The sequence below is a fragment of the Notothenia rossii genome (genome assembly GCF_949606895.1).
Source record: "Notothenia rossii genome assembly, chromosome: 4".
In the NCBI taxonomy this organism is placed as follows: Eukaryota; Metazoa; Chordata; class Actinopteri; order Perciformes; family Nototheniidae; genus Notothenia; species Notothenia rossii.
The window spans coordinates 86,675,972-86,703,885 of NC_136902.1; the positions used below are offsets into that span (position 1 = coordinate 86,675,972).

At 42.7% G+C, this 27,914-nt stretch overlaps 2 protein-coding genes across 2 annotated transcripts in view; both read left to right on the forward strand.

Moving 5' to 3' along the window:
- Positions 1-27,627, forward strand: LOC307034955 (zinc finger B-box domain-containing protein 1-like; the record flags this gene model as incomplete). Its single annotated transcript, XM_079673877.1, has 9 exons — positions 1-161; positions 2,350-2,491; positions 2,969-3,082; positions 13,450-13,540; positions 14,508-14,559; positions 15,120-15,229; positions 20,804-20,899; positions 26,077-26,316; positions 27,562-27,627. Coding segments are annotated over exons 2-9 (834 nt in total), but the record flags the coding sequence as incomplete, so codon positions are not given.
- LOC307037991 (uncharacterized protein) overlaps positions 27,617-27,914 on the forward strand; it is a 40,509-nt gene continuing 40,211 nt past the window's right edge. Inside the window, exon 1 of the mRNA XM_079679270.1 lies at positions 27,617-27,769. Within this exon, the coding sequence (XP_079535396.1) occupies positions 27,646-27,769 (124 nt within the window). The 5' untranslated portion in view covers positions 27,617-27,645. The remainder of the gene's footprint in view (positions 27,770-27,914) is intronic.

Consider the following 27,914-nt stretch of genomic DNA (forward strand, 5'->3'; position numbering starts at 1 on the left):
CGCTCTGAGCACGGAGAGAGGAGCGTGAAGTGCTTAAATACTTAAACATACATTTTTGTTTCATAAGATGACATTTCATGATAATAAAGCCGGCAGAATTGGAAACGGGTAAGATTGATAGTGCTGATACAGGCTGGTAAACCGAAGGAGAGTGACGGGAGGTGAGTTAATGTCCTCACAGTGTGTATAGTTAATGTGCTGTGACGTTAACGCGATGTTACCGACACAGCACTTTCACGTTTACTTACTTTCAATTAAATCCTGGTGACATTTACTAAACTGGTGCTGAAACCTTTTAAGTAAGTCAACGTTACTTTAGCAGTAGTTTAATACATTTTATATTGACTTCTTCCTGTAGCCGTTAGCTGTACAGCCACACGCAGTGTGTAAAGTAACTAAGTAGGCTACATTTACTAAGTAGCCTACTGTTCGTATACTTTTGGAGTAGCCTACGTGTACTTTACTTGAGTATTTGCATTTTGTGCTACTTATAGCCTACTCCACTGCAATTCAGAGGTAAATATTGTAGCCTACTTTTACTCCACTACATCTTAGTTACTTTGTAGATATGGATTAATTATAACAATATGATCAACATTTAAATGATACCTTAGTTACACCTGGATTAAATTGACATGCTACCCAGCTGTAAATAAAGTGATTCAAATTAGTTCCACTTTTACCAAGTATGAATAATTGATAAACACATTAATTACATGAATAATTATAATCAAAACATAATATACACGATTCTCAAATGGGCAAATCTGCACAATGAGTACTTATGGTACTCTAAATATAATTCAATGCTAATAATGTTGTACTTGTATTTGAGTCACATTTTGAATGCAGGACTTTTACTTGTAACAGAGTATTCCTATGGTACTTCTATTTTACTTCTGAGTACTCCTGTCACCTTGAAAACTGCAGACATATTGATTTGGAGGTATACAAGTATTTTTTTCAAGTGTAAATTTGTGATCGTTTTTATGAATTGATCCAAATTCACTATGTTTAATTATTGTTTTGTTGACTTCTAAGTGACATAGGTAGCATGTGTCAAGGTATGTGTTTATTTAGCACAAGGTGTTATGTCACAGCTGAGTGGGGACATTGTTGTCCTTACCTAATGAGTCATGTCATGATAGACCACACAACAGCATAAAGTAAACACAATATTTTAAAGGATATTTAACCCAAATACAAATGTATGTTGCTTTTTTGAAAAATGTTTCATATATACTGTAGCTCCTAGCAGGTGAAATGTCAGGGTCTTTTTTAAGAAGCTCCCCACCTTGAGCAAATCAGAAGCTAATCACCTCCCCCTAATGTGACTCTGCAATCAGCTCGGTTGCCAGCAGGTGCGGCTGTCTGGCTTTTTCTGTAAAACAATATATGCTGCCTTGCTGGCTAATTTACTTAATTGGCTGTTACTGCCATAGAAGAGTTGCCAGCTATTTGTCAAACATATAAGAGACTATTTACACGAGAACCCAAACGAAACGCAAACACACCGAATTCGATATCAAAAAAGTCTTCCGTTCACACGGATACGGCTCAATAAACGTGTCCCTTCACACAAGACCGATCGACCTTATTATACATCCATGCGATCGACCCGCTGGAGATGCTGTAGTACATATGCCGGGCCTGTAAGTGGCGCTGTACTTCCGCCACAAAATACACCAAAAGCAGCGAAGAAGACCCCCGAGCATGGTTGACATGGTTGCCTGGTTGCCCTTCTGTTTATTCTCCGCGGTGGATTTAGCAACATGTAGTTCATGTAGTTCTCCATGTCCACTTGTTGCTGATGGTTGTGGTAGAGCAGCTGTAGATTGTGCACTAACACCTGTAGCATGGTGGTCAGTAGCTACTGACCATGCTACAGCAGTGAGCAGCAGAGGTGGGGAGAGGCGGGGCTATGGCTTCATCGTTATCAGGAAATGATCGTGTAGGGCGTACACACGGAGCCGTTTGGCCCCCCAGAGCATTCCGTTTGCAGATCTATCCACTTTGGGACCCGTTATCGTTTTAGGGGTCCGTTTCCGCCGTTATCGTTTTAGGGGTCCGTTTCCGCGGTTCCGTTACGGCCTTGTGTGAACGAACGGGCTATACGAAAGAGAAAAGTAGCAGATACAACCCATTTCTATCCCGTGTAAACAGCACCTAAGTCTCTCAGATACAATTTAATCACACAGGATCGCTTTTTTTTTAACTGCCTCTTATACATTTGACCAAATATGTCCTTGCCATTTCATCGCAGCTGTATTCATTTATGGCAGTGAGTGATTTTGCCCGGGCGCAGCATGATAGCCCGTTTTATGCCATTACTGTTGCTTTTTATTGCAGAAGAGATTCTTCGTAAAATAGAAAGAAGCACATCGTGAGACGCAGGAGGAATACCTGAGCCCTCGGAAAGAAGAGAGATGAATTTAAATGACTTTGTGGTGCTTCCTAACAACAAGGCCAAATCCGTCAAGCTCAATGCCAGGTAAGATGAGATACGATCAATGATGTGATTTAGGGCATTTGGTCGAAGCCCATTAGAGTTACTTGGCGGCCATACTGTTTCCATCTCTTCCCATTCAAATTCCACCCACAGAGCATTTCACAAAATGCAGTTTCAGGCCAGATAAGCCATGCGACCTGGACTCTGATCATTCTCAGAGCAGGGTATTTGTTTTCTACATAATGCCCCAGTGCAAAATTGAGTCCAATCTCCCACAAAGTTTCTCATTTGCCAACAGGTAATGGACTGGATTGATGTCTGGCTTGGTGGTTCCCTGATCCAGTGACTAATTGATTAAAGTATTGATCAGTCATGGCAACAGGGATCTGCCAGTGCAGTAGATGAATAGAACATATTGATGAAAGCCCGGCCGTCCAATCTGACGGAGTAGGTCATTTGTATGATTGATCGTTGTTGATTGATTGCACATATGTGAGTGTGTGTTTGATGTTGCCGTAGGAACCTGCAAGTGCTACAGATGGAGACGGTGTCGCTGGCCCACGAGAGTAGAGAGATGGAGGAGAAACTGCAACAGCTGAAGGAGAGCATGAGTAAAGAGAAGGAGGAGAGAGGGTGAGTTACTAGCCTCATCCCAATACCCCTCCTCGACTCCTCTTTTCCCTTCCTCCAAGACACGCCATTTTGAAGGACGTCCCAATAGTGAGGGAGGAGGGGCGCGGGAGGAGACGAAAGGGAGGATACACGCGAGCAGACCACGCGGAAGTGTTTTCACTACTCGCGTATAAAAGCCCCGCCCCCACCTTCACAGCTGGTCCATTTCAACAGAGGAAAACCGACAACTGGAAGATGAGTGGAAAAGCGTCACATACATGTATAAGTGCTCACAGCTCCGTGGGAATTATTATGTGCAATTCATTTCTAAAAGGCTTTCACATTACTATAATTATATTTGTATTTAAATGTAGGCTACATTTTACACCAAAGTGGAACACAAAAGCAGGACCAACCATCATACATTGAATTCCTTGACTAACAAGAGAAAGATTCATTCATTTAAATAAATATTTAACCAGAAATGGGCCTGTTCTAAGGGTTATTCAGTTAAGCCCGATGAGAGGGGATACAGCTGTGCACATGATGTCATCATTAACAGACGTCGTTTGAGTGAACGAGGACATCCCAATTAATACTTGAGGACTCCTCTGTCCTCGCGTCACCTCCTCGTGTCTCGCTCGCATCTTACGGAGGCGGAGCTAAGATGCAAGGAAGGGACGCGAGTGAGGGAAAGGAGGAGTCGAGGAGGGGTATTGGGATGAGGCTACAGTGTTACAGTTGGAGAGGGAGGAGAGAGGAGGAGAAGATAGAGGCAGACTGAAGAGGGAAGGTGAGAATGGAACAGTACGAGGAGATAGGAGAGAGGAACATATTGAATGAGTTTGTGCAAGACAGGATGCAGCAGCCGGAGATTCACATTCCGTGAGTCAGGTTTGACCTTATAGAGATTCAACACACACCATTTTACTGCTTTTTGTTCAGTCCATCACATTGGGATATTGTGTGATTAGTTTGTTGCATTTCAAATTGTGTTGGACTTTTTGCTAATTTTTGCTTTAATGCTCAAAAAGGTCTTTATCTGGAACAATCAGGCTTCTGTTAGCTAGCGCTCCAACACATAGTACGACGTGATATGCTAAGGGGTGGCTATTTTCTAAGCATTTCACCAATCACAACAGTGCCGGCCAGCTAAGCAATCAGAGCAGACTGGGCTCTGGTTTTAGACGGAGGGTTAAAATAGGTGCTGGCAGTATGAGAAAAAGCATGGTAGAAGCACAAAATACAATTATGACAAGTGTAAGGGAAACTTCTGTGTAGCAATGCAGTGGGAGTCACCGACTCATGAAGGAGACACGGGAAGAGCAGGAGCTTTGATGTCAAACACTGATGGTTTATTATAGGAGCTTCGGCCGGAGAATTCACATCACAAGTCCAAGAGCCAGAGGTTCTGACTTCACGGTAGAGTTGCCACGTCAATTCTGAAGAACTACCCCAGACCCGTGTATTTAGCTAGTTCAGAGAGAATAATCAACATGCTGCATAACAAGATAGAATCATAACACCTCTATCAGCTGACGCCAACAGGCAGGAACAGGGAGACAGAACACTGAGAGCACAGCAGCCAAGGCTACAGGTGCGTGTGCTCAGTCAGGACACTTTGAACTGATAAACTGGGTCAAAGTTACGGGCCTTGGAAAATATTTCCCCAACAACAAGGAGCATAATATGTCCTCTTCAAATATGTCCCTTTCTGCCTTACAACCACTCACTTGTCCACTCTTATCCATCAGATAAGTTAACATGCTGTAACAGCCACACAATAATAACAACAACTAGTATGTTATAGTACATGGCATTTGCAAGAAATCTCATGTTGCCTTTTATAAACGTCTTAACGATCAAGAGGGATGAACATAGCAATGTGAGAGATAAGAGGCTTAACATATAAATGAAAAAAAAACACACTCTCCTCACTGTCAGAGCCAAACACAGGGAACGGAGCAGGAGACTAATGGAAGACAGGAGTCAGAGAGGGAGGTGGGAAGGTGGGAAAAACACTGCGACAGAGAGCGAGCAACAAGGAAAGCAGAGACACTGAGTAATAGAGACAGATGGAGGGAGGGACTAAATAAGGCTGATGACTTCTCCACCAGTAAAGGTCAAGCAAAGGTTGCCGTGGAAGGAAAAAAGGGGAGAATTGAAAAAGCCACTCATAGATGAAGTAGGCTCGATGTAGTGGACTATTTTAAAGGTCAATGCACCAGGAATCTGATTACTACGTGACCCTGTTACATGTAATCCATTACCAGGGTGTCCGCGGGGTCTTAAAAAGTATTAAAGGTCCCATGTCATGCTTCTCCGGTTATTACCCGTCCCCTTGTGTGTTATGAAGGTTTTCCTGCATGTAAACGGTCTGCAGAGTCACAAACCCTCAAAGTACACCCTGTAGCGAGTAAAACTCTAACACAGAAAAGACCTCCCCAAAACGCCTCGTTGGAGATTTCTCATTTTCCATTGTTTACTTCCTGGGTACTGTGACGTGGGGATACCCAGAGGCCACACCCTCTGCCAGCCTTTCACGAAACAAAGCTTCACAAACCTTTCAGCGATTCATGCCGGATATGTACAGCGTAGGGCACTGAAGATCGATGCTGTTCCTACTTTGTTTGGACCAGCGGGAGATTTGGGTACACAACCTGTAAGTACTCATTGTTGTTTGTGTATTTTTGATGTTTAAAACAAACAAGGTATCTACCACGACTGTTTAAATGGGTAAACATTTCGGGCTACTACGTTGGGATCGCGGAGAAATGCTCTCCGCAGACCCATGCTCAGAGCGTTATAAACCTTTTTCTTACTCAATATCAAGCCACACTTATTGTTTTTACTTCGGCTGTGAGTGTTTGTGTGTGCTCAGGATTGAGTTTAGTTTGTTCTCGCTGTATTGCCGACCCGGAAACCTGTCCGCTCCTCGCAGCTGCGAGCAGCAACAAGCCTCTCAACGTCCCGACCAATCAGAGCACACTGGGCTCACAGGGAGGGGGGGGGGGCAGGAGCTCCAACAAGCCGTTTAGGACAGAGAGTGAATACACATACTATACAGAGATGCTGTATGAGAGACCAATGTGAGTTTGGAAAATTGCGCAATATAAATCTATTCTAGTAGACCTCAACAATGGAATTATGATCAGTAGAAATAGCCATGACATGGGACCTTTAAAAGTTGATAAATCAATTTAGCGAAAATTAAGGCTATTAAAAAGTATTAAACGGCATTTTCCAAGGTATTACATTTTGTAGCTTGTTTTCAATAAGTATATAAATTGTCCAAAGAGGTTGTGTTCTACAGTCTGCCTGAATGTAATCATTGCGTAGGTGTGTAGTGTGATTCTGTGGAGTTTATTTATGGCATCCCGTTGGATTTGACGTCATCTGAACAGGACATCGCACGCTCACTGCTTGATAGCGCGCGAAGGTCCGTTTACGCCGTGTGAAGCTGACCGTTGAGCGGCCCGACCAAGCAAGCAGGCAGAGGCAGAACGTCCAAAATACAACCCGGTGTGGGCATTTATTACTCACGGGCACATGACAGAGCCTCAATCTTGCTGTTCACGTGAGCACAGTCACCAGCCACAAGGATCTCACACACCCTACCTGCCCACTGACAGGGAGAACAGAGCCTAAATACACACACACTAATCAGGCCAATAAGACACAGGTGTGGGGGGGGGGGAGAGAACACAGGGCACCAGGTGAACCCAATCACCAGCCACAGACAAAACGGGAGGGGGAACACTTTCAAACTAAACCACATGCGCAATATTACAAAGCCCGAAGCCGTCAGTCCACAGTCACACGCACCATCTATAACAGAGACCTGTCCATATTCACACGTCGTGGTTAAACTTGCCGAAGAGCACAATGAGGTTCTCTTTGAAGTACATGTTTTTTCCGCCATAAAAAATAGCCTAAGAACTTTCCAAGTTCACGCTCATTTGTCGAATGACGAACGACAGGTGTCATCATGACAAGAAAGATTATGTTTTGTCTGTTGTGATGATCAACAGTGTGCCAAATACAAACACTGTCATGTGTTGACTGATACACACCGTCTAAAGAAATGGTTATAGATGTACAGTATGGGGCCTTATTTATAAAGCATGGGCATCAGTGTGAGACGTGTGAGACACACAGAGAGATGGCATCAACACATTCTGACACACACACACACACACACACACACACACACACACACACACACACACATACACATACACATACACATACACACACACACACACACACACACACACACACACACACACACACACACACACACACACACACACACACACACTAAACTCATCTGTACGTCTATTGTGATATTGTTTATGTTTTGCAATATAATATATTTTGTTATTGCAATTGGATATTAGGCTTTATTGCATTGGACAGCATACACACAGGGAACAGGCCCATACACACACAGAAATGCTACCACAACATTTAATCGGTTCTCTCCACGTTTCATTACGGAGCGTGCACCTATGACTATTATCCGACAAATTCAAATTGAGGAGCATCCCAGCCTGAGGAGCAGGGAATTAATTTGCAGAAAACAAACAAACACTGTTTATTAATGTGATTGTTTTATGCTCCGTTCCCAGTTAACCTCATTTCATCTCATTTCATTAATAACTCAGAGAGGTGTTATTCAACGGGAAGTTATGGAGAACGGCGTAATGGAGGAGTACATCACTGTATATGAGCACATAACTCAGGGGCATCTTTAGGGAGAACCAGGAGATGTATATTACTCTTCCTCAAATAGTTAACAGCTAGAAAAAGCTCACACACACACACACACACACACACACACACACACACACACACACACACACACACACACACACACACACACACACACACACACACACACACACACACACACACCACTGCTAATTACAATAGCAGCGATGATGAGAGTCACTCTTTCCTCTGTGTGTGTGTGTGTGTGTGTGTGTGTGTGTGTGTGTGTGTGTGTGTGTGTGTGTGTGTGTGTGTGTGTGTGTGTGTGTGTGTGTGTGTGTGTGTGTGTGTGTGTGTGTGTGTGTGTGTGTGTGTGTGTGTGTGTGTGTGTGTGTATGCTTATATGAGCTCTGTTTCTAAGTGTAGCTCTAATTAAGAAGCCATACATCAGAGAGGAGAGGGCCTTTCTTGTCCCGGCTGCAGCGATAAGCACATAAACACAGTGTTTCCTGTCACACTGAAGTACTGCAACATTTAACGCTCCACCAGCCCCCCAAGATACCACAAGGTATTTGTGTGGGGGGCTGCCTGCGTGTGTTTTCGATACAGCTCCTCCATACAGTAAATAATGCCACTTGTGTTCGCAGCTTTTTTTTTTTTGGAGGGTTGCAGAGAGTGCTGCACTTTTTGATTCTGTCCGTCTTGTGCTCTTTAAATCAGTAAAGACACTCAACTCTGTCACTCGACTGGAATCCTGCTTGAGCCCTTTGAAATATTTGAAAAGATTTCACATCTCGATGGGAAGTTATAGTGAGAGTCTTTGTGTGTAGGAGAAAGACTACTGTTACTGCAGAGTTTAGATGTGTGCATAAAAGTGTACAGAATAAGTGATGACAATATTTAAAGTTGCACAATTAATGGAAGTTTGATCAAATTCACAATATGGACTCGTGTCATATCCAAACCGCAGGAAGCAAGACATTTTGCAAAGGCTAAACATGTGGAAATATAAGTATTTTGGTGCTGCAGAGATGTCTTAACAATCGGTATCCTACATTCTGTGAGATGTGATGAAGCTGATAACACATGAAGTGGGTTTGAAGAGGAGCAGTCACGGAGTAAATTACATTATCAGGCACTAAAACAAAAACACGTGTCCTGTCAACACGATTACAATCGAACCAAGGAACAATGTAGCTTCAGTTCCCTCCTACCTTTTTATTTGTCTCTTAGATGTGAAAACAGTTTGAATCAATTCATTGGTACACCTCTAATGAAAAAGTTGAAACAGCTTCTGCTCACTTCCTCTCTGATTGAAATTGGAGAAGGCAGGGAAGAATGAGGGTTAATCAGGTGTTCTGATGTTTCCTGGATTCTCTCAAAGCTTCCCTCCTTTACTTCCTCCCAGAACATGCCAGTGCATTCTCCAGCACTTCTCTCGGTATATCCTCAGTCTGTGATGTATGTTGGCTCTGCTCTGTGTGTCTGTGTGTCTGTGTGTCTGTGTGTCTGTGTGTCTGTGTGTCTTTGTGTCTGTGTGTCTGTGTGTCTGTGTTATGCACCGCTGTTTTTTCTCTCTCTGCTTGTCTCTTAGATCGCTGAGCTCCCAGACTAGATGAATTGTTCCTTTTTGTTTTATAGTCTACCCACACACACTGTTACGTACACAGCCACAGAATAGGTGAACAAATGTAGTTTGCTGAGAGGAGGTGCCGTATAATCAGTTTGTGAAGAGTACACTAATGTGTTCAATGTGTTGGCCCGATCACAAGCTTACTGTAGCTTTGTCTTTAGGTCTACACAGCTCTCGCCTTATCTAAAAGTACAGTCGAGGTTCCCTTTTCATCCGCCCTTCTGTCTTTGCTTTCTTCCTATATTTGCTACGCATTCTCTTTTTCCAGTATCCATTTATTCTTTTTCTTCCAGTGTCTTTGTGCCATTTTACTGCTTTACCCACAGTCCCCAGTCTGTTTCATGGATGCGTGTGTGCCGAATTCATCCAAATGTTATGGAAATTGCAATGTGGACTGATGCAATATCCAAATTGCAGTAAGCACTATATAAGGTAAAGGCAAAATAAGTGCTGGAGAAGTCCTGAGCCCGAACAGATCCTCTTAAAATATCCCACAATAATCATTTTAAAGGGGCCCTAATATGCTTTTTGGGGGATTTCCCCTTTCCTCTAGCGTCTTATATAGGTTTTTGTGCATGTAAATGGCCTGCAAGAGCTAAAATCCTAAAGTTCCCGTTCTCTCCCACACACACACTCCCCCCCCCCCCTGCTTGAAACGCCATAAGACTCCATTGTTTACTTCCGGAAAACATAGTGACATCCCTATTTACCACTCGGGCTGCTATTGGTTAGCGCTCATTGTACGTGTTAGGCTAAGGGGCGGGACATCATGTCAAGTGGTTGACTGTTGAATCTGTTTTTGCCTTGCGGTCTTGTCTCAAACCCTGAGCAAAAATAATTGAGAGAATTCTCAATTACCTTGGCTTTTCACTCAAAAGTGTGTGCATGCGAGAACCTGCAGGACTCAGATGTTGGCACTTGTCTCATTCGGTGATAGCTGTGTGTTAGACATGCGTGTGTACAGGTGGATTTTGCCTTTGGGTTAACACTGGATTGTTTTCTAAGCTAACGTGATACTGCCCTCCTCACTGTTTTTTCCGCTTTGATAAAGAAATGTTCTTGGAGGTGGCATTTAGTGTCGCGTCTGATGTTTGTTTACAATACGCAAGTTGTGACTCAGAGGTTGTCGTCTGCCACCCATCCACTACACAGTGAGAGGTGCATAACAGTGTGTGACAGGAGTGTGTGAGTCTGTCTGCTGATGTGACTCTCCCGGTGTAACAGGTGGAGTCAGGTCACTGCTTGTCACTCTCACTGCAGTACTGGCTTTACACAGACTGACACAATCTCTCTTTCCCTCTCGATCCCACACACACACCTACATACGCACACTTGCACGCATGCACACTATTGATGGATAAAAGATGAAAGTCTTCGAAATAACTTTGTTCTGCTGATTAATCTTTGCAGTCTGGAGTTCATCGCCAGCAGCACTCACAGTCAATGCTTAAAAGGGAAATGTGTGTTTGTGAGACAGAAAAAAACCTTCGGTGGCCAACCCGTTCAAACGTAATTCAACAGCCCAAAACACTTCCATTTGGAAATACGTGATGCACATTCAAAAAGAATGGAAATGTAAAAACCCAAATGTGCCAAAACACATGGGAATGGAGAAACATCTTCACCCACCTGACAACACATGCACATGGTTTACTAAAAGCGCTCCATAAACAAAACACTGCAAATAAAAAGTGCTGGAAGAAGCTCCAAACACAACGGAAACGGGGACACTAAAAAGTGATGCACTCAGCTGGGGTCGGAGTGCTTGTTTTGAAGTTCAATGGTTATAAAGTTAGCGTTTCGTTTATGTAGTGCTTTTAGTAAACGCTTCTAGTGTTTTTTTCAAGTTGTTGAATGTTTTCAAAATGCTGCCCATGTGTTGTTCGGTTGGGGAAGGTGTTTCTTCATCTGCATGTGTTTTGGCACATTTGTGTTTTTACATTTGCCTCAATTTTAAAACTGTGGCCAATTCTCCTTATGGAAATGTTTTGGGCCGTTGTAACGCATTTGCACCTGTCGGTCACCATAGAAACATGCACTATGGGAGCGTGTCAGTATCTATGTTTCTGAAAACAAATTGTAGCCATAATTATGTTCAAGTTGGTGTTTACCTATATGTGTGTGTGGGTCTGTGTGGATTAGATAATGAGAATTTTGACAAACAGACACACACACACACTTTATCTCTCCAGGTTGCCTGTCCTGAGGGGACACCCTGTCACCCTGCACCCACAGGGGTGCGCCTCAACTGTCTCCCTTAGCGACAGCCCAGTTGCCAAGGTGATGTGATTACCTGACGGCCACCCTCAGTGTCAGCACAACACTGCCACGGCATCAAGGGTGGTGGCAAGTCTTGCCATCACACACACACACACACACACACACACACACACACACACACACACACACACACACACACACACACACACACACACACACACACACACACACACACACACACACACACACACACACACACACACACACACACACACACACACACACACACACACACACACACCCACGTCTGACTTTCTTCGCCTCGACAGGCTGCCAGCTCAATCCAAAATAAACTTCTATCAAACACAGCCAGACATCACAATAGCATAAATAGCATAAATAATTCAACAACATGAACATGAATAACCTACGTCTAAATGAAGATCCCTCTCCATTCCTTCACTCTCTGCGACCGACGGGAGCGTCCTGCATCAGTGTGTGTGTGTGTGTGTGTGTGTGTGTGTGTGTGTGTGTGTGTGTGTGTGTGTGTGTGTGTGTGTGTGTGTGTGTGTGTGTGTGTGTGTGTGTGTGTGTGTGTGTGTGTGTGTGTGTGTGTGTGTGTGTGTGTGTGTGTTTATGCATGCGTGTGCGCATTTGCATTCATCTTCTTGGATTTGCATCTGAGCCTATGTGTGGTTGAGTTGGAATAACTCCTGTAACCTCTCATATTCTGTTTTTATGTGTGAGGCTCAATAGACCTCCGTTGTCTGCAACAAGACGGAAAACATCCTCTTGGTCTTCGTGTGAATCACGCGATGTGAAAGAGACCCATATAACATTGCATATGTACATAATTGATGTTGGAACAGCCAGACTCTGGTGTGTATGTAAAGGCGCGTGGCAAAGTGCTTTCCCTTGCTTCTTGGTGTTGAGATACATTACTCACTCACTTCTGAATGGAACAAAGGGATTTTCTACGTTTCCTCATGGATTCAGTCTAAAGGATTTAGGATTTACTCACTTGGTACTATTACGCCTTTTTTATGCTGATATTTTCTTCTTTCTTGACATCAGTGCCATGTGGTCTACTTAAAGCCTAACACTGTTATTAAAAGGCTTTAGTCTTCTGGAGGTACTTCAATGGATTAAGTGCATTAATCCTGAGTTTTTGCTAAATCACTTTCACCTTATTGGAAATACAGGAAGTTGTTTGCTTTGCAGTTTGGTGCTAAATCTTTGAAGTATTATACAGGTTGAGAAGGATTTTGTTCTCTCTTATAGTTAATCTCACTTTGCATTAAATATATACATTGTCATTTCTCCAAGAAAACATATTTATAATTAACCCATTTCAGTGCGCTTTGATTAAAGTATTTGTGCAGCTAGTGGGGTTAATTGATTGTGTTTTTTAAACCTTATACACATTATAACTAATTAAGAATGGATGTCGGAGTGATTGTTACATTACATCACATTCCACTTGTTAGACACTTTTATCCAAAGCGACGTACATATTCAATATTGTGGGCAATCCCCACAGGAGCAATTTGGGGTGAAGTGTCTCAGGGACACAACGACATGCTGACTGCAGTGGGGTTTGAACCTGTGCCCCCCTGATCCCAACACAAACGCACTAGTCCACTGCGCCACACGTGCTCATATTGTTAAATATTTCCATTTAAAAAAAGGCAAAAATAAATTCTAATCAACGACAAAAACAGATAATCACTGTTTTTTGAAATGTGATTGCTATCAAACTGTTTCTTTACATGTTGCTGAAGAAGAACTCTCTTGTTCTGCTTTTGTCTTTTTGTTGCTTCAGGCAATCTGGAGGGTTTAGGTGGAAGTCTGGACAAAGCGGTTCTTTAAACAGCAACAGCACCAAGAAGAACAAGGAGAACCGGCTCCAAAAGGTACAAGAGAAATCTATCCCTCTGGGGATCAGGGTGTCAAATATGAACTGGTTTCTCCAAAGTGTTTTCATAAAGGTCACTGATGGATAATGTGAAAATATTATTTGTGTCCATGCTTATTACTACTGAAAACTAGCATACACCTATTCTCAAGCATGGCTCCTTAGACTATGAGAAGCTTTTGTATTGTAAGCTGTAACTTTTAAGGTTTCATGCACTGTAAAAGAAGTATCCTAATTCCTGTGTCCTTGTTGATGTTGATACACTACGTGCCTGTAACCGTAAAAAATACCAAAAGCGTACGATCACATATATACTGCAGCGTTCATGGCAGAATGTATATGGCATTTTTTTTACGTTTGAGCCATCGTTTGAGGTTTCTCCGATTTTACGCTAGAAAAAAGTAAAAGAATATTGAATTGAAACATTCGTCCACCAATCAGAGGGTCAGAGGTTTTATTCGCAGCGCCTGCAGCCAACATTTAAATATATCCTTGTGCAAGACACTTAACCCCAAATTACTCGCCAAGCCAACTGTGTGTGTGTGTGTGTGTGTGTGTGTGTGTGTGTGTGTGTGTGTGTGTGTGTGTGTGTGTGTGTGTGTGTGTGTGTGTGTGTGTGTGTGTGTGTGTGTGTGTGAGAATGTTAGTCTCCCTGAGCAGGTTGTATAGCAGCCTCTGCCTCTGTATGAATGTATTTGAAAGGGTGAATGCTGACTTGAATATGTAAAGCTCTTTGAGGGGTCACAAAGACTGTACAAGTGCTGTAGAAATGCAGTTCATTTACTTTAGGACAGACAAACAATCTCAGTTAGCAAGTTTCTATTTCTTTTTTTGTTTGCACATTACAAATGCAGGGAAGGAGTTGTGGTGTGATGCTCACTCATTTCCTGGTTTTCAAACTTTTTTTCTGCACATACCTTCGCAGGCAGCTCACACTCACGTGTTTCTCTCTGTGTCCTCTTTAGCTGTCAGCAGGAAAGGTGAAGATCCGGGTGCTGAAGGATGAACCTCCAACAGGTGGGTAGTTTACAGCCACCACCTCGGCTCAAGGTCATCTGCACCAGGTAGACGAGACACTGTGGCTCCTTTTGATAATCTCCCCTGTACTGAAATCTCTTTTACCCTCAACATGGAGGTTAGCATTCAAGAGCAGCTCCAGCGCAGCACCCCGGGACCTGGGAGAGCTTCAATGACTTGTTCATAGTTACTTCAGCACAGTGAATACTCGGCATCACAGGAGCCAGACTGTGGAGTGCTCCTGTTAAAGATGGAGCTCTTTAGCCACTAACCAGCCTTGGCAGAATTATTAATGCTTCAAACAAGCCTGAGGCACAAAATTGCACCTTGAATCAGAATGTTTCATAAAAGCTACTATTACAGAGGCATTAAATGCAACTTTCAAAAGGTCTGTTTTTGTTATTTTCGATATAAACTGGCTGAAATTCCAACTGGTTGTATAAGCAGGTACATTTTTGGCTGAAAAAACACAAGCATGTCATGTTCCTGTACATGCAGAAATACACAGATTTGTCTAAACAGTTACATTGAGATTTAAAGAGCATATTTGCTGTGTTTAGCCCCTCCTCAGCCACCACCTTTACCCTCCACCACTGGTCTTCGGACGACGAGAAAAAGCCGACTGAGGGGAACGCACTGTGGACAATGTGAAGTCAAGACTGCAGGAATAGTAAGCACACAGAAAGACATACAGAAGACACCCTCACTCTGAAATGTTTGTGTCTCTCCACTGTCCAATTTGTATTCTTTGGACAGAACGTTAAATAACACAACATTCCCTAGCGAGCTTTTCATCTGACCAAAAAACAGAAGCAACACACACCATATGTATAAATTATACAAATGCACAATATAAAAGAAAAATGCCTTGGGAGAATGTGGAGAAATCCTTATAGAAAACGTGCTTTGTGCAGTTTCCTTCACTGATGGTGTTTCTATTCTTGCAATCGACAGAGCAACTTACGAGTAATGCATATCAACATTAGTTTACATTCAAGCCATTTTCTTTCCTGTTAATGATTGTTAAATGACAGAGCTGTTCAGGTGCTATTGACCTCTTTGCCGTTCGTGTTAATGACACATTTAATTAGTTTTGGAACGGGCACACATATCCATATGAGAACATATGTTAAATGGCGTTTCTAGATCAATTTATGGATAGCTGTCTGGAAATGAGGCTTGGGCATGTGGGCCGAGTTCTACATTAATTAACGAGGAAATATTCTGCTCATTTCCAGGTTCTTATTAGTATTTAGTTCCTCTACTGCAGGGGTGGGGAACCTTTTTCCTCTCAAGGGCCATGACTCACGTATGCATGCACGTGCACGGTGTGGCATGACCACCCCAACAGAAAGAGATGGACACAAGATGTGTGCAAATGCATTTAGTTTCCTATCCATGTGAACATGATTTAAGCGGGGGGGGGGGGGGAGCTAACCTCCTCTAGGGGGGTCTGGGGGCATGCTCCCCCGGGAAGACTTTTTTTTAAATGTTGAAGTTAAAAGCATCAATCTGGTGCACTTTGAGAGCAACATTAGGAGCTCTATGGATACATCTCTCAACACCCATATGAAACAGAACTGGAAGCAGATTTTTCTTTTTCTTTATGGATATTCTACAAATCGCTCCCCTTCAAACTGTATTTGTGTTTATTAATAACAACTTTTTTTTACTGTCATATGGTATTTTATATCTGTTATTATTATTATTTTTTATAACTATAATGATCATCAAAAGATGTGCCTTTACCTCACTGGTTGGAGAAAAAGCTTCTTATATTCGTTAGCATAGCTAGCTAACCAGATGCTAATAACAACAAAGTTATTGACTGTATGATCAGTATGACAGATGAACAGATCGCCACTGGGCTTTCAACTAAAGACACAGCCACGCAGAAACTGCAGCATGTGTACAGCTCCTTATGGGTACTGCAATTTCTGAAGTGCCGGAGCCGCGTTCTGGTGCTCTCCGTCAGAACTGCACCAGACGAGACATATACCACGTGATGACACGTTAGGCTCGTGTTGTGTTCAAGGACCCTGACCTTGGCCATGAAAAACGGGCACTCGCTTGTTTAATTCTTTTGCGGTTTAGATTTCTAATATTTTTTTCTTTTTTGCGTGTGCTTATAAATTACCTTGAGGGCCGTACCAAATGGACCGTATACTGCCCGGAGGCAGGAGGTTCCCCACCCCTTCTTTACTGTGACATGTTTCCATGCAATGTTCAAAAAGCTTTTTATTTTTCTCATACTGCCTGTTATGCAGCACCTCTTTTCACCCTCTGTCTGAAACCAGAGTCCAACCTGCTCTGGCCGACTCTGTTGTGATTGGTCAACCGCTTAGAGATGTCTCACCCCTTAGCCTATAACGTGCAATGTGTTGGAGTGCTAGCCAATAGAAGCGCGAGAGTTACATCACTATGTTTCGGTAGTAAACAAAAAAAAACCTACATAAAAAACCTATAAACACACTAAAGGAAATGGAAAATCAGCATATAAAGCATAATAGGGCCCCTTTAACATGAATAAAACCGCTTTTTATACCTGCATAAAATAGCATATATTCAAACTAGTGAGTACACAAAGTTTTGGTTGTGATTCTCCACAGCATCTGGCCCCAGGAGTCAGACATAGCTACAATTCTGGTTTCTCTTTTTATCCACCTGTCCATCATGCCCCATCTTTCTATCTGTTAATTTGTTTCTGGTGTACTGTACCCTCTGCCCTCCTTCTATATTTCTACCACTCTCTCTTTACGCCTGCCATTGTGTTTATCCATCTAATATTTTCCTCTCTCGCCGTGCTTCTGCTGTCCTATCTGTTGGTCTATCTGTGTGTTTGTGTTTGCACTGATAACAGTTTAGCCGGATCCATCGATACCCGACACCTCTGAGGGCACCATTGTTTATTCTTTCTCGCTCTTCATCCACTGTTGCTCGGGAGGAGGGGCCGTGGCCTGCAACTATGAGAAGAGATACAGAGAAATACAACTGTGTATATGTGTGTTGATGTGTGTGTATAATGGACTGTGGCAGACTGAGAGGTGCAGGAATGAGTTCTAAAACCCGTAAATGAGTTAGCATGTCACCCCCTTCCTGTTCCCTCGTCAGTGTTTTTTTGAACGTGTGGTTAGAAGCCTGAAATAAGGTCTGTGGTTTAAACAAGCTGAAGAGATTTTCACGTTTTTGTTCTCTGGTGAATTTGCGTCATTCTTTGTGCAACAAAAATGTTGGTTGCTAACAAGTGACTAAATAAACTACTAAACACCATCATGCCGAACATTAGTTGCCTTTAGCTTAGCGGTGGTGATGCGTAGCCATGTGACTGTGATGAAGTTTGTTTATAGCCTAGCGTTAGCTTTTTACTTCAAAAATCCTAAAGTGGCGTTAATATGTGGAGATTAAGAGTTTAGGATTGAGTAGCTGATGCCTCTGAAAGGCTAAACGAGAGCGACAAGGGAGAGGAAGAGAGATTCATGAAGGGAATGAAGGAGAGGGAGGGGATGAACTGATTGAGCTGACAGCCACCATTTTTCTACCCCTTTTGTCGTGGAATAACTTATTTTAAGTGCACACCGCACACATTGCGTTATAATGTAATGTGCTCATTTTGCTCGATAGTGCATTTGATGATGATGGGGCTGAATTGTGAAGGGTCCCAATGCCCCCGATGCCCCATAGTGACGGGCTTAATGGCAGCGCTTAAAGTAGTCTGGTGCCGGCACACACGCAAAACACACACACAAATACAGAGAATCCACACACACACGGTTTGGATTGCCCTTGTGGCCTATAATGACGACAATAATGGAAAGCGTTACGACTCTCTCCCTGCCATTCTGTCTGGATCCGCACTTAACTGCACACACAAACACACAATCATATACACACCTGGGCTTCTTTTTAAACCACGACTCGCACATACTAGCCCAGAATCACATGTGCACACAAACACTGGACACACACTTCACAACTAGCCTTGTGCTGTATTCCAGAGTCATCCAGGCAAACAAAAAGGAGCTTATTTCCCTCCTGTGTAGCTCGGAGCACAGAGATGTCTGATCGGGATGTCTAGTCCCCGGGGAGGGGCTGTAATTTATCCCTAGGCCTGAGAGGGGAAATGAGGCCCTGCTTTATGGGGACCATTAAAGGGCAATGGCGCAGCTGTAGGCATGCATGCATGGGAACGCACACGCGCCGGCATCAATATGCATGAGTAAGAAATAAAAAGGGTGAAAAAGACTGAAAACAGTGTTAAAAACAAGCGGTCATTAAAACATACTAAAGAACTAAAGGGGGAGAATGTGAGATAGTAGAACAAACAGAGACACAGAGGATTAATTGGTGGATCTGCTGGTAGAAATGTGCACTGTAAGACCTCTGCTGATCCACGATGAATCTTAATGGAACGTTGAATTGTTTTGTTTATTGTATTGCCTCGTAATTAGCTCAATTATCCAGTACAATAGTCAGTGAATAGACAGGTGAGTAGCAACGAAGGGACTGAGAAGGAAGTCATTAGAAAGAAATGACAAAGTTGTATAAAAAAAATACTTTCTGAAGTTGGTATTAAAGGACCCATTTATTCTAATCTTCAGGTTAATAATAGTGTTATGTGTCTCTACTGTGACAAGCTCTAATGTTCCAAAAGCTATTTTTCTCATACAGCCTGTGCTGCAGCACCTCTTTTCACCCTCTGTCTGAAACCAGAGCCCAGTCTGCTCTGATTGGTTAGCTGGAAGGCTCTGTTGTGATTAGTCAACTGCTTAGAGATGTCCCGCCTCTTAGCCTATCACGGACAATGTGTTGGAGCGCCAGCCAGTAGAAGCGCAAGTGTTCCATAGTGATGTCACTGTTTTCCGGATGTAAACAAGGGATGCGTTTCAGACAGGTGTGAGGGAGAAAACTCCCTCTGGAGGGAACACAGGGATGTTAGCCATTGCAGACGATTTACACGCCCTGAAACCCCTTAGAACACACTACAGGAAAGGGAAAACACCAACAAGCATATAAGGCATCTTTAGAAGCTGACGGCTATAACGATAAATAAACCTGCATGTCAAATGAAGAACAAAAAAAAAATGATATCTTCTTTACTATTTATTATTTTGGAAATGTAAGATACCTTTTCTCCCCCCCTGCCTCCCTCCTCTCTTCCACATATCCTCACCTCTTATTCGCCGTCTCCTCCCGGCCTCGCCCTCGTGCGTCGTCCAGTTCTAGGCCTACATCTCCCCAACCTGCTGATGCAAGGACTTTCCCCCACTAATAAGAGCGGATTCTCACAGATAGAAATGATAATGACCTCCCTTAAGATGCATTCACTCGCGCACACACACACACACACACACACACACACACACACACACACACACACACACACACACACACACACACACACACACACACACACACACACACACACACACACACACACACACACACACACACACACTTTAGCATGAATGTTAACACACTCACTCCACCTCTCTAACGCACACCTTGCAGCATCTTGCCAGAAAATCCATTTCAATATGCATCCCTCCTTTCAAAGTTTGGCAAGGTTAAGGTTAGATGAAAGGGAAAGATATTCAACTTTTGGCTTATTTTTTAAATAAAGGTTGATTACACAGTGTGACAGCATCAGTGTTTAGATCAGTTCCCTATAAGCCTCGCTTTCACTTTGACATGATGTCTATCAAAGGAAGGATTTCCTCTGAAAATTAACTTTGGATTAACGGCACAATGCTGTCGAAAAACAAAACACAGTTTGTCCTGCGCAGTGTTGCCAACTCTTTTTCTAATAGAAGTAGATAGCACTTGCTCACATGTATCTATAAGTTAGTATACACTAATATGCATACTGATACGTCATTGCACATTCATTTGCATAAAGCTCAAGGGCTGTGTCGACTGCAGCGAGGGAGAGACTGCACACGAAACCAGAGGAGAGGCAGAGACCCTGTGCTGCTGGAGCCATGGACTGTTAATATGAGCGTCATTGGACATGTTAAACAATTGATTGCTTTTTTCTTGATATTGTGCATACAGTAGCTAACTCTGCCACTATAAAGGGAGATGCATTGAATCCAGTTGCAGCATCAGCTTCAACAAATTGTTAAAGTTTCTCCTAGTCAAGAGATACACACATCTGAGTCACATGATACTTCTCTGAGACAAAAAAACATCGTCGCATGGCTCTCCCTCACATGTCCCTTGACTTCACTGTCTCTCTGTGTTGAAGATGTGTGCCGAATGCGCAGAGGACTACTGCATCGGCTGTTTTACCAGGTTCCACCAGAAGGGGGCACTGAAGCTCCACAGGATGATCCCCATTCAGGTGAGCGTGGTCCCGCGAGCATCACTCTGCATGCTCTCCGCTCTGTGACGGCCTCTCTGTCTCTGTTTCTCTTTCACAGATACTTCCAATAATATCCCATGATCCCATTCTGCTTCATTCTTTCTTTCTTTCTTTCTTCTGCATTTTATTTTGTATCCCTGGCTACAGTATCTAAAAGTCTATTTTCACCCTGACATGCTTCTGTACCCAATCTCACCACTGTTTTGTGTGACACACACACACACACACGCACACGCACACGCACACACACACACACACACACACACACACACACACACACACACACACACACACACACACACACACACACACACACACACACACACACACACACACACACACACACACACAATAACAATATGGCTGTCCCTCATTAGAAAATGCCTTGCTCACAAAACCCTATTCTGTTCACACACACACACACACACACACACACACACACACACACACACACACACACACACACACACACACACACACACACACACACACACACACACACACACACACACACACACACACACACACACACACACACACACACACACACACGTTGTACTTATTATGCAAAGTCCTATTAAGCAGAATTTGTATGGAAAGTATTTGTATAAGCGGTAGCTGAAACACATCCAAAGCTATACACAACTACTCATAAGATATGCCGAGCTGATGTAACCCACTTAATTGTATTGATTTTTAAAAGGACCTTATTGATCAATTAAATTAAAAATCCTTTGCACTTCACAGCATATTGCATAACGGATGTTAAGAAGACATTGCTCCTTTTTAGTGCTCAGTTTACACAGCAGTATTTGTGTCTGCCACTTAAGGTAGGAATCATTTACAATTTTTGTATTTGTTATAAATAAGCTTTGCTCATTTTCAGGTTGTATTTTGTGTCTCTACTGTGACATGTCTCCATGCTTTAATGTTCAAAAAGCTCTTTATTTTTCTCATACTGCCTGTACTACCTCTTCTCGCCCTCTGTCGGAAACCAGAGCCCAGTCTGCTCTGATTGGTTGGCTGGCCGGCTCTGTTGTGATTGGTCAACCACTTAGAGATGTCCCGCCCCTTAGCCCCATCATGTTCAATGTGTTGGAGCGCTAGCCAATTGAAGCGCATGTGTAATGTAGTGATGTCATTATGTTCCTGAAATAAACAAAGGGGTCCAATGGAGGCGTTTCGGGTGGGTGGGGGGGGAGTGTGTCGGAGAGAAACTTTCTCTGGAGATAACTTTGGGATTTTAGCCTCTGCAGACCATTTACATGCACACATACCTATATAACACACTACGTCAAAGTCATAATAGGCCCTCTTTAAACACCAGCTCCTCAATGAGAATGGCAGGTTTTGAAGCACTGTGGTATTGCCAACCTGAGTTCCACGGCTGCATGTTACCGTGGTGACCCTTTTGATTGCAACACCGTTACGGTCTCCATTATTAAGTGAGCTAAACTGATTGGCTGTGGTCATGCCTTTAGAAGCACCTTTTCGAAAGTCTTCCCATTTTCTGATGTGAAATAAGAGTAAGAGTCATGTACTGTTTGTTTTTCTGTTTTCATATTCTTTTACAGTGTTTGTAAACGGCTACAGACTACTCAGTTCTCTTGGCTTTTGTGCGTCGTCCTCTTTCCTGCTTGCTGTACTGTTTTCCCCCCTCATAGGATTTGTGTGATTTTGCCGGCTTCTATTCATATTATTGTTTTCTTGGGTGCTATTATTTTTCATCTAGAAGTACTATCAAAGCGATTGACTTTGCCATGATGTGGGCTTTGGCGAGAATGCATTGAAAAGGCTTTATAAATAAACATCAGATGATCTGTACATGTTTGCAGGAATGTATATACACCTATATGCGTAGAAGCTTTTTGTATGATAATGCACAGAACAGCTCACTATTAACCTCTGTGCCGTGTAGCTTCAATTGTTCTGTGCTTACGTCCTCCCTGAAGGTAGTGTGTTACCGGATATCAACAATGGTGGAACAAAGTCATCCACAGCTGTGCAACGACAGGACAACTCTTTGTATCTCCAATTCTCTGTTCCTCTCCTCGCTCCAGCCAATCCAGATCGAGGCATAGGTTGAGGCTTACTCACAACACACACACTCTGGTTTTCAGTCACACATGCAGAAAGCGTGTATTTTGGCAGGACATAAAGACCGGGGATTATACACATGCAGCTGATGCAGGCATCTCTCTCTCCTCTGCTGCTAATCCTGTTTCATTTGCCTCGGAAAGAATGAGGGAAGGAGAGACTGAGAGACAAAAAAAGCATATTAATTTCAGCTCTGAATGTCACACACACACACACACACACACACACACACACACACACACACACACACACACACACACACACACACACACACACACACACACACACACACACACACACACACACACACACACACACACACACACACACACACACACACACACACACACACACACACACACACACACACACACAGTTACACTTCATTAATGTTTACAAAGTCTTCTTGCTTTGAATTTGAATTAGCCCATGTGGAGTAGAGGTGGTTGTGGTATGCTGTGTCAAATTCAGATTTTAGGTGATTCTGTAATAGTATTGTATAACACGTGTTTACTTATTGTCTCTTCTCATAAACATATCTATCTCTTATTCTCTCTCTCTGACCACCCTGATGACATGAGAAGCACAAAGGCTGCCCTGCATCACTCTCATCCTGTGTCCTGCAGCTGTTAAAGAAGGCACAATGAGATGGCTTGAACCCTAGATTCTCCGAAATGCACATGTTCTTTGCAAAATTCAGAGTTAATCTAAAGTAACTGCAGGGATTAGAGATGTCTTTGCTCATTTGGATGATTATGCTAGCCTCAGATGTGTGATGATGCACTGCATATCCACTCTGATGTGTGTAATAAATAATTCAAATTAAGTTTATCCAAACACTCAGAGGAGATTCTGTCCCCAATATCATAGCAAATTATGTTGGCCAACTATCTCTAAGAACTTTGTGCAGCTGTGAGAGCAGTTGGCTAGTGAGCATGAAGACTGAGAGAAATGGCAAGAACGATGCCTTCTGCAGTTCCACTGTTTAAAATTCTCTCGCGATGATGAAAGCGTGTTGTGAAGAGGGAAGTGGTGTCCCCCAGGCTGGAGGGATTGTTTGCAGAACATATTAGATACTTAAAGATTTGATTGCCACGGCCATGGGCAAGTTCCCTCCTAAGAGATACCGAATGAACTAATTCAACACATGGATAGAGTTTCACTGAATGAACCGCACTCTGCTTTCATCAACCATAACACCAGAGATGTTTTAGAACAAGAACAAGTCTGTTTTATGGAAGTACTGATTGCACGATTTGCAACAGAAAAAAAAAAAGGCCATTATTTTTGACTTATATGGGAATTGCGATGTGATTCACGATAAGAGGAAACGCTCATGTTTTAATAATTATTTTCATTATAATTGAAACGTTTCAGAGGATCCAAAACAAATGTGTTGTTGAGTCTTTCGAATACAATTTGTAGGGCGGGTATCTCCGCAGTTCCACGACACTTCACGCAGACTGGTATTTTTCAAATATTCTGTTATAATCATTTGAAAGTGGAGCAGCCATAAGCCTGGAAATAAATTGACATTTAACAACTTCTGGTTCCCTTGTCTTGTCGAAAACGGTGGTTGCTAACACTAAAAGTCACTCCTAAACATCATCACACCGACAAGAGTCTGCTTTTATCTTAGCGGTGGTGATACGCAGCCATGCCACCATGATGTAGTAGATATAGCCTAGCGTTAGCTTTTTACTTAACATGTGAGATTACACTGCTATACAATATTGTGATTGAGATTCCATTTTGAGCTTGTCAAATATATGAAGTGCCATCATAACAGTGTGCTCATGATCAAGACTAGATGCGGAATCCAAAACTAAAAAGATAGCAACCAGGTCATGTCAATGTGAAAAGTGATGCTATGCTGCAAGAGGCCTTCTTTAGAGTGAAACTAACAAGGACACCTCGAAGGGTCCTTGGACAGAAGGGGCTCACGAGACTCATTTTTATTGTGTTTCTTGGATGAAATGATCGTATAACTTTTCCCCAGCCTAAAAAAGGTTGCTCGTGTCCTGCAGAATAGGACTACATGTTGGCAGATAATGTGAATCTCTGTGAAGGTGCTACAGGGTCAGCAATAAAAATGTATCATAAAATGAGCGAAATGATACCGCACTGGAGCTTTCGAGCACCGCCCGAATTGTGCGTCTTGTCTTTTCTCAAGTTCTACGTGTCTCAGTTCCTCAAGGACAGCATAACAGACTGCAGACGTGTTAACCTCCGCAGCCCTACGAGTCCGTGGTGATTAATGGAACAGAATAATTAATTCAGCCCGTGGAATAGAGAAAATCAATCAGCACTCATGCAGTGTGGGTCTCATTTCCTCTATGTATGGAAATATCTGATAACATTTTATGTAAATTCTTTTTTTTCTTGGAAGAAGTAAAGATTTGTATGTGTTGCAGTGTGTCATGGATGTAGTGTAAAGGCATGAAGCGCGGTACCATCTGATTACATCGACACTGTCTTTCTGCACAAACTCTCTCCTTGGTTATATTTGCATACAATAAAGAGGCATGCATTAACTCTTTGGATTGAGTTCATTGTGATTTTCAAGGTTATGCTAGTGATGTAGGCACGAGCACTTTAAATGATTAGGTTGGACCCTCTAAATGGGGTTCATGGCAGCTGTCTATAGTGGCTTTATCTCCCTGCCTGCATGTCATTAGTGAAAATGAATTGGAACTTGCTTGGTAATAATTATACTTAATTATATGATCAAATCCGGAAAAGTTCTGCCTAATTGATTCCTTGTCTATAGTTGGACGATTTTGAAGCTTTCTAGTTGCTATTTTTACACAGCTTTGAAAAATGACTGCCACATTTCTCAATTCATGCAGGATTATCTCTTGCCTTTCAGCTATGTGTCATGCGGTATTATCTCTTGCTTTGTATGCTAATTTGTTTTTAGGATTTTTTCACTTGTGTCTGATTCATTCAATTTCCCTGCCATTATTTTATTGTTTAATTAAAAAAAGAAAAAAAGCAAGCAGCTGCCATTTAGTTCAGTAATAACAAAGTTGATTGTCTCTCATGTCTTTGTTTTACAGACGGACTTACAGACCCATGTGAGCGCTCGAGAAGTTGTCCGCCGCTTCCAGAACAAGATTCCCCCTGGCCCCGCTCCCAGTACCAGCGCAAATCATAACTCCAATCCAAGTCCCAATTCCAAATCAGCTCCCAATCAAACGTATTCATCCAATTCAATCACCAGACAAGGAGATCAGATCCCAGAAAAAGGACCAGATGCTGGGGCACAATATATGCAATCTCCCCCTGAACATAGCCAGGTAGGCGGTATTCTATAATGTTATCTTTTTAGTCATAAACTGTACACTACGGTGAATCCGTGAGTAATGGCTGAGTTAATCAGGACATATTATGGTCATTTTCAAGCTCGTTTTGTTTTCAATTCTAACACTAAGCTTTGCACACTGTGAAGCTGACTGTTGAGCGGCCCGACCAAGCAAGGAGGCAGAGGCAGAACGTCCAAAATACAACCCGGTGTGGGCATTTATTAAATCATGAACACATGACACACAGCCTCAATCCTGCTGTTTCTCCCTGAACACAGCCTGCAGCCACAAGGATCTCTCACACACACTACCTGCCAACACAGACAGGGAAACAGAGCCTACATACCCACACACTAATCAGCAATTAGACACAGGTAGGGGGGGGGGGGAAGGAGACAACACAGGGCACCAGGTGAACATAATCAGGAGTAACAGACATGGGGAAAGGGAAACACTTTTCAAAATAAAACCACATGTGCAATAATAATACAAGGCCCGAAGCCGTCAGTCCACAGTGACAAAGTTACCTTCGTCACACACACATACTAATAATAATAATAATAATTCATTTTTCAAAATATGTAACACTATCTATAAATAATGCCGTTCTTCCGACAAAAACAGATGTGTTTTCCAAATGGTTAATGACCCATGAATGAAATTTCACTCGCTGCGATAATACAGGAGAAACATGTGAAACAAGCCTTTTCACCGAGTGAGTTTTACCTCTGCGGCCTGAGTTGCGAGTGAAATGAAAGCTTTCAAAGAAACCCTAATTGACGACGTATCTACAGGCAGGCTGGTGGACTGCAAGCATATTTTTTGTATACATGCCCCCTCCCCCCCAAACAGACTTGGACTGGCAGGAACAGTCAGAGTGACATTTCAGACTTTTAACACCACGGAGCTCAGTTGACCTTACTCACACAACAGTCATTTCCCAACAGCTGGGATCAGAAGGTAGTGAGAAGATTGGTCTACAGAATACATCAGAAGTGTTCTTCAGGTTATATAACACTGATGTGATATGATTGTGATGTGTTGGTTTTCTACGGGTTTGAATGGACCACCAATAAATCTTCACTCATCAACACATTCATATTTAGTCATGGAAAGGAAAAGTATACAGGCAAAGAAATTTTTCTGTAAGTATATTAGAAAACAAGATTAGTGTAACAAGTGTTCAAAAGAAACTTCTTTGTCTTATGTCATACTTTGAAGACTGTTCGTGTGTCACAGATGTTGGCTGTTGATCAAGGAGAGGAGAAAAGGGTGGAAAGGATTGAAGACAGGGAGGATGGGGACGGATTTCCCACCTCTCTTATGACAGGAGAGTACAATGAGGAGGAGTCTACCAGATCTTTTCAGGAAGCTCTCAGACAATGGAGAGGTGATGAAGCAGCAGAAACCACGACTGAGGAGGCAATGTGGATCCCCATCCGACCAGGTGAACTGTATACATGTTGTAGTGGGATATTTATCATTCAGAAGTGTTGTATCGGATGCTAAGAGTAGATAGTGTGTCCTAGAAAAATAGTTTGCTTGTTCACCGGTCTTACATTAAAAGGGCCAACAACATGCCTGCAGCTTAC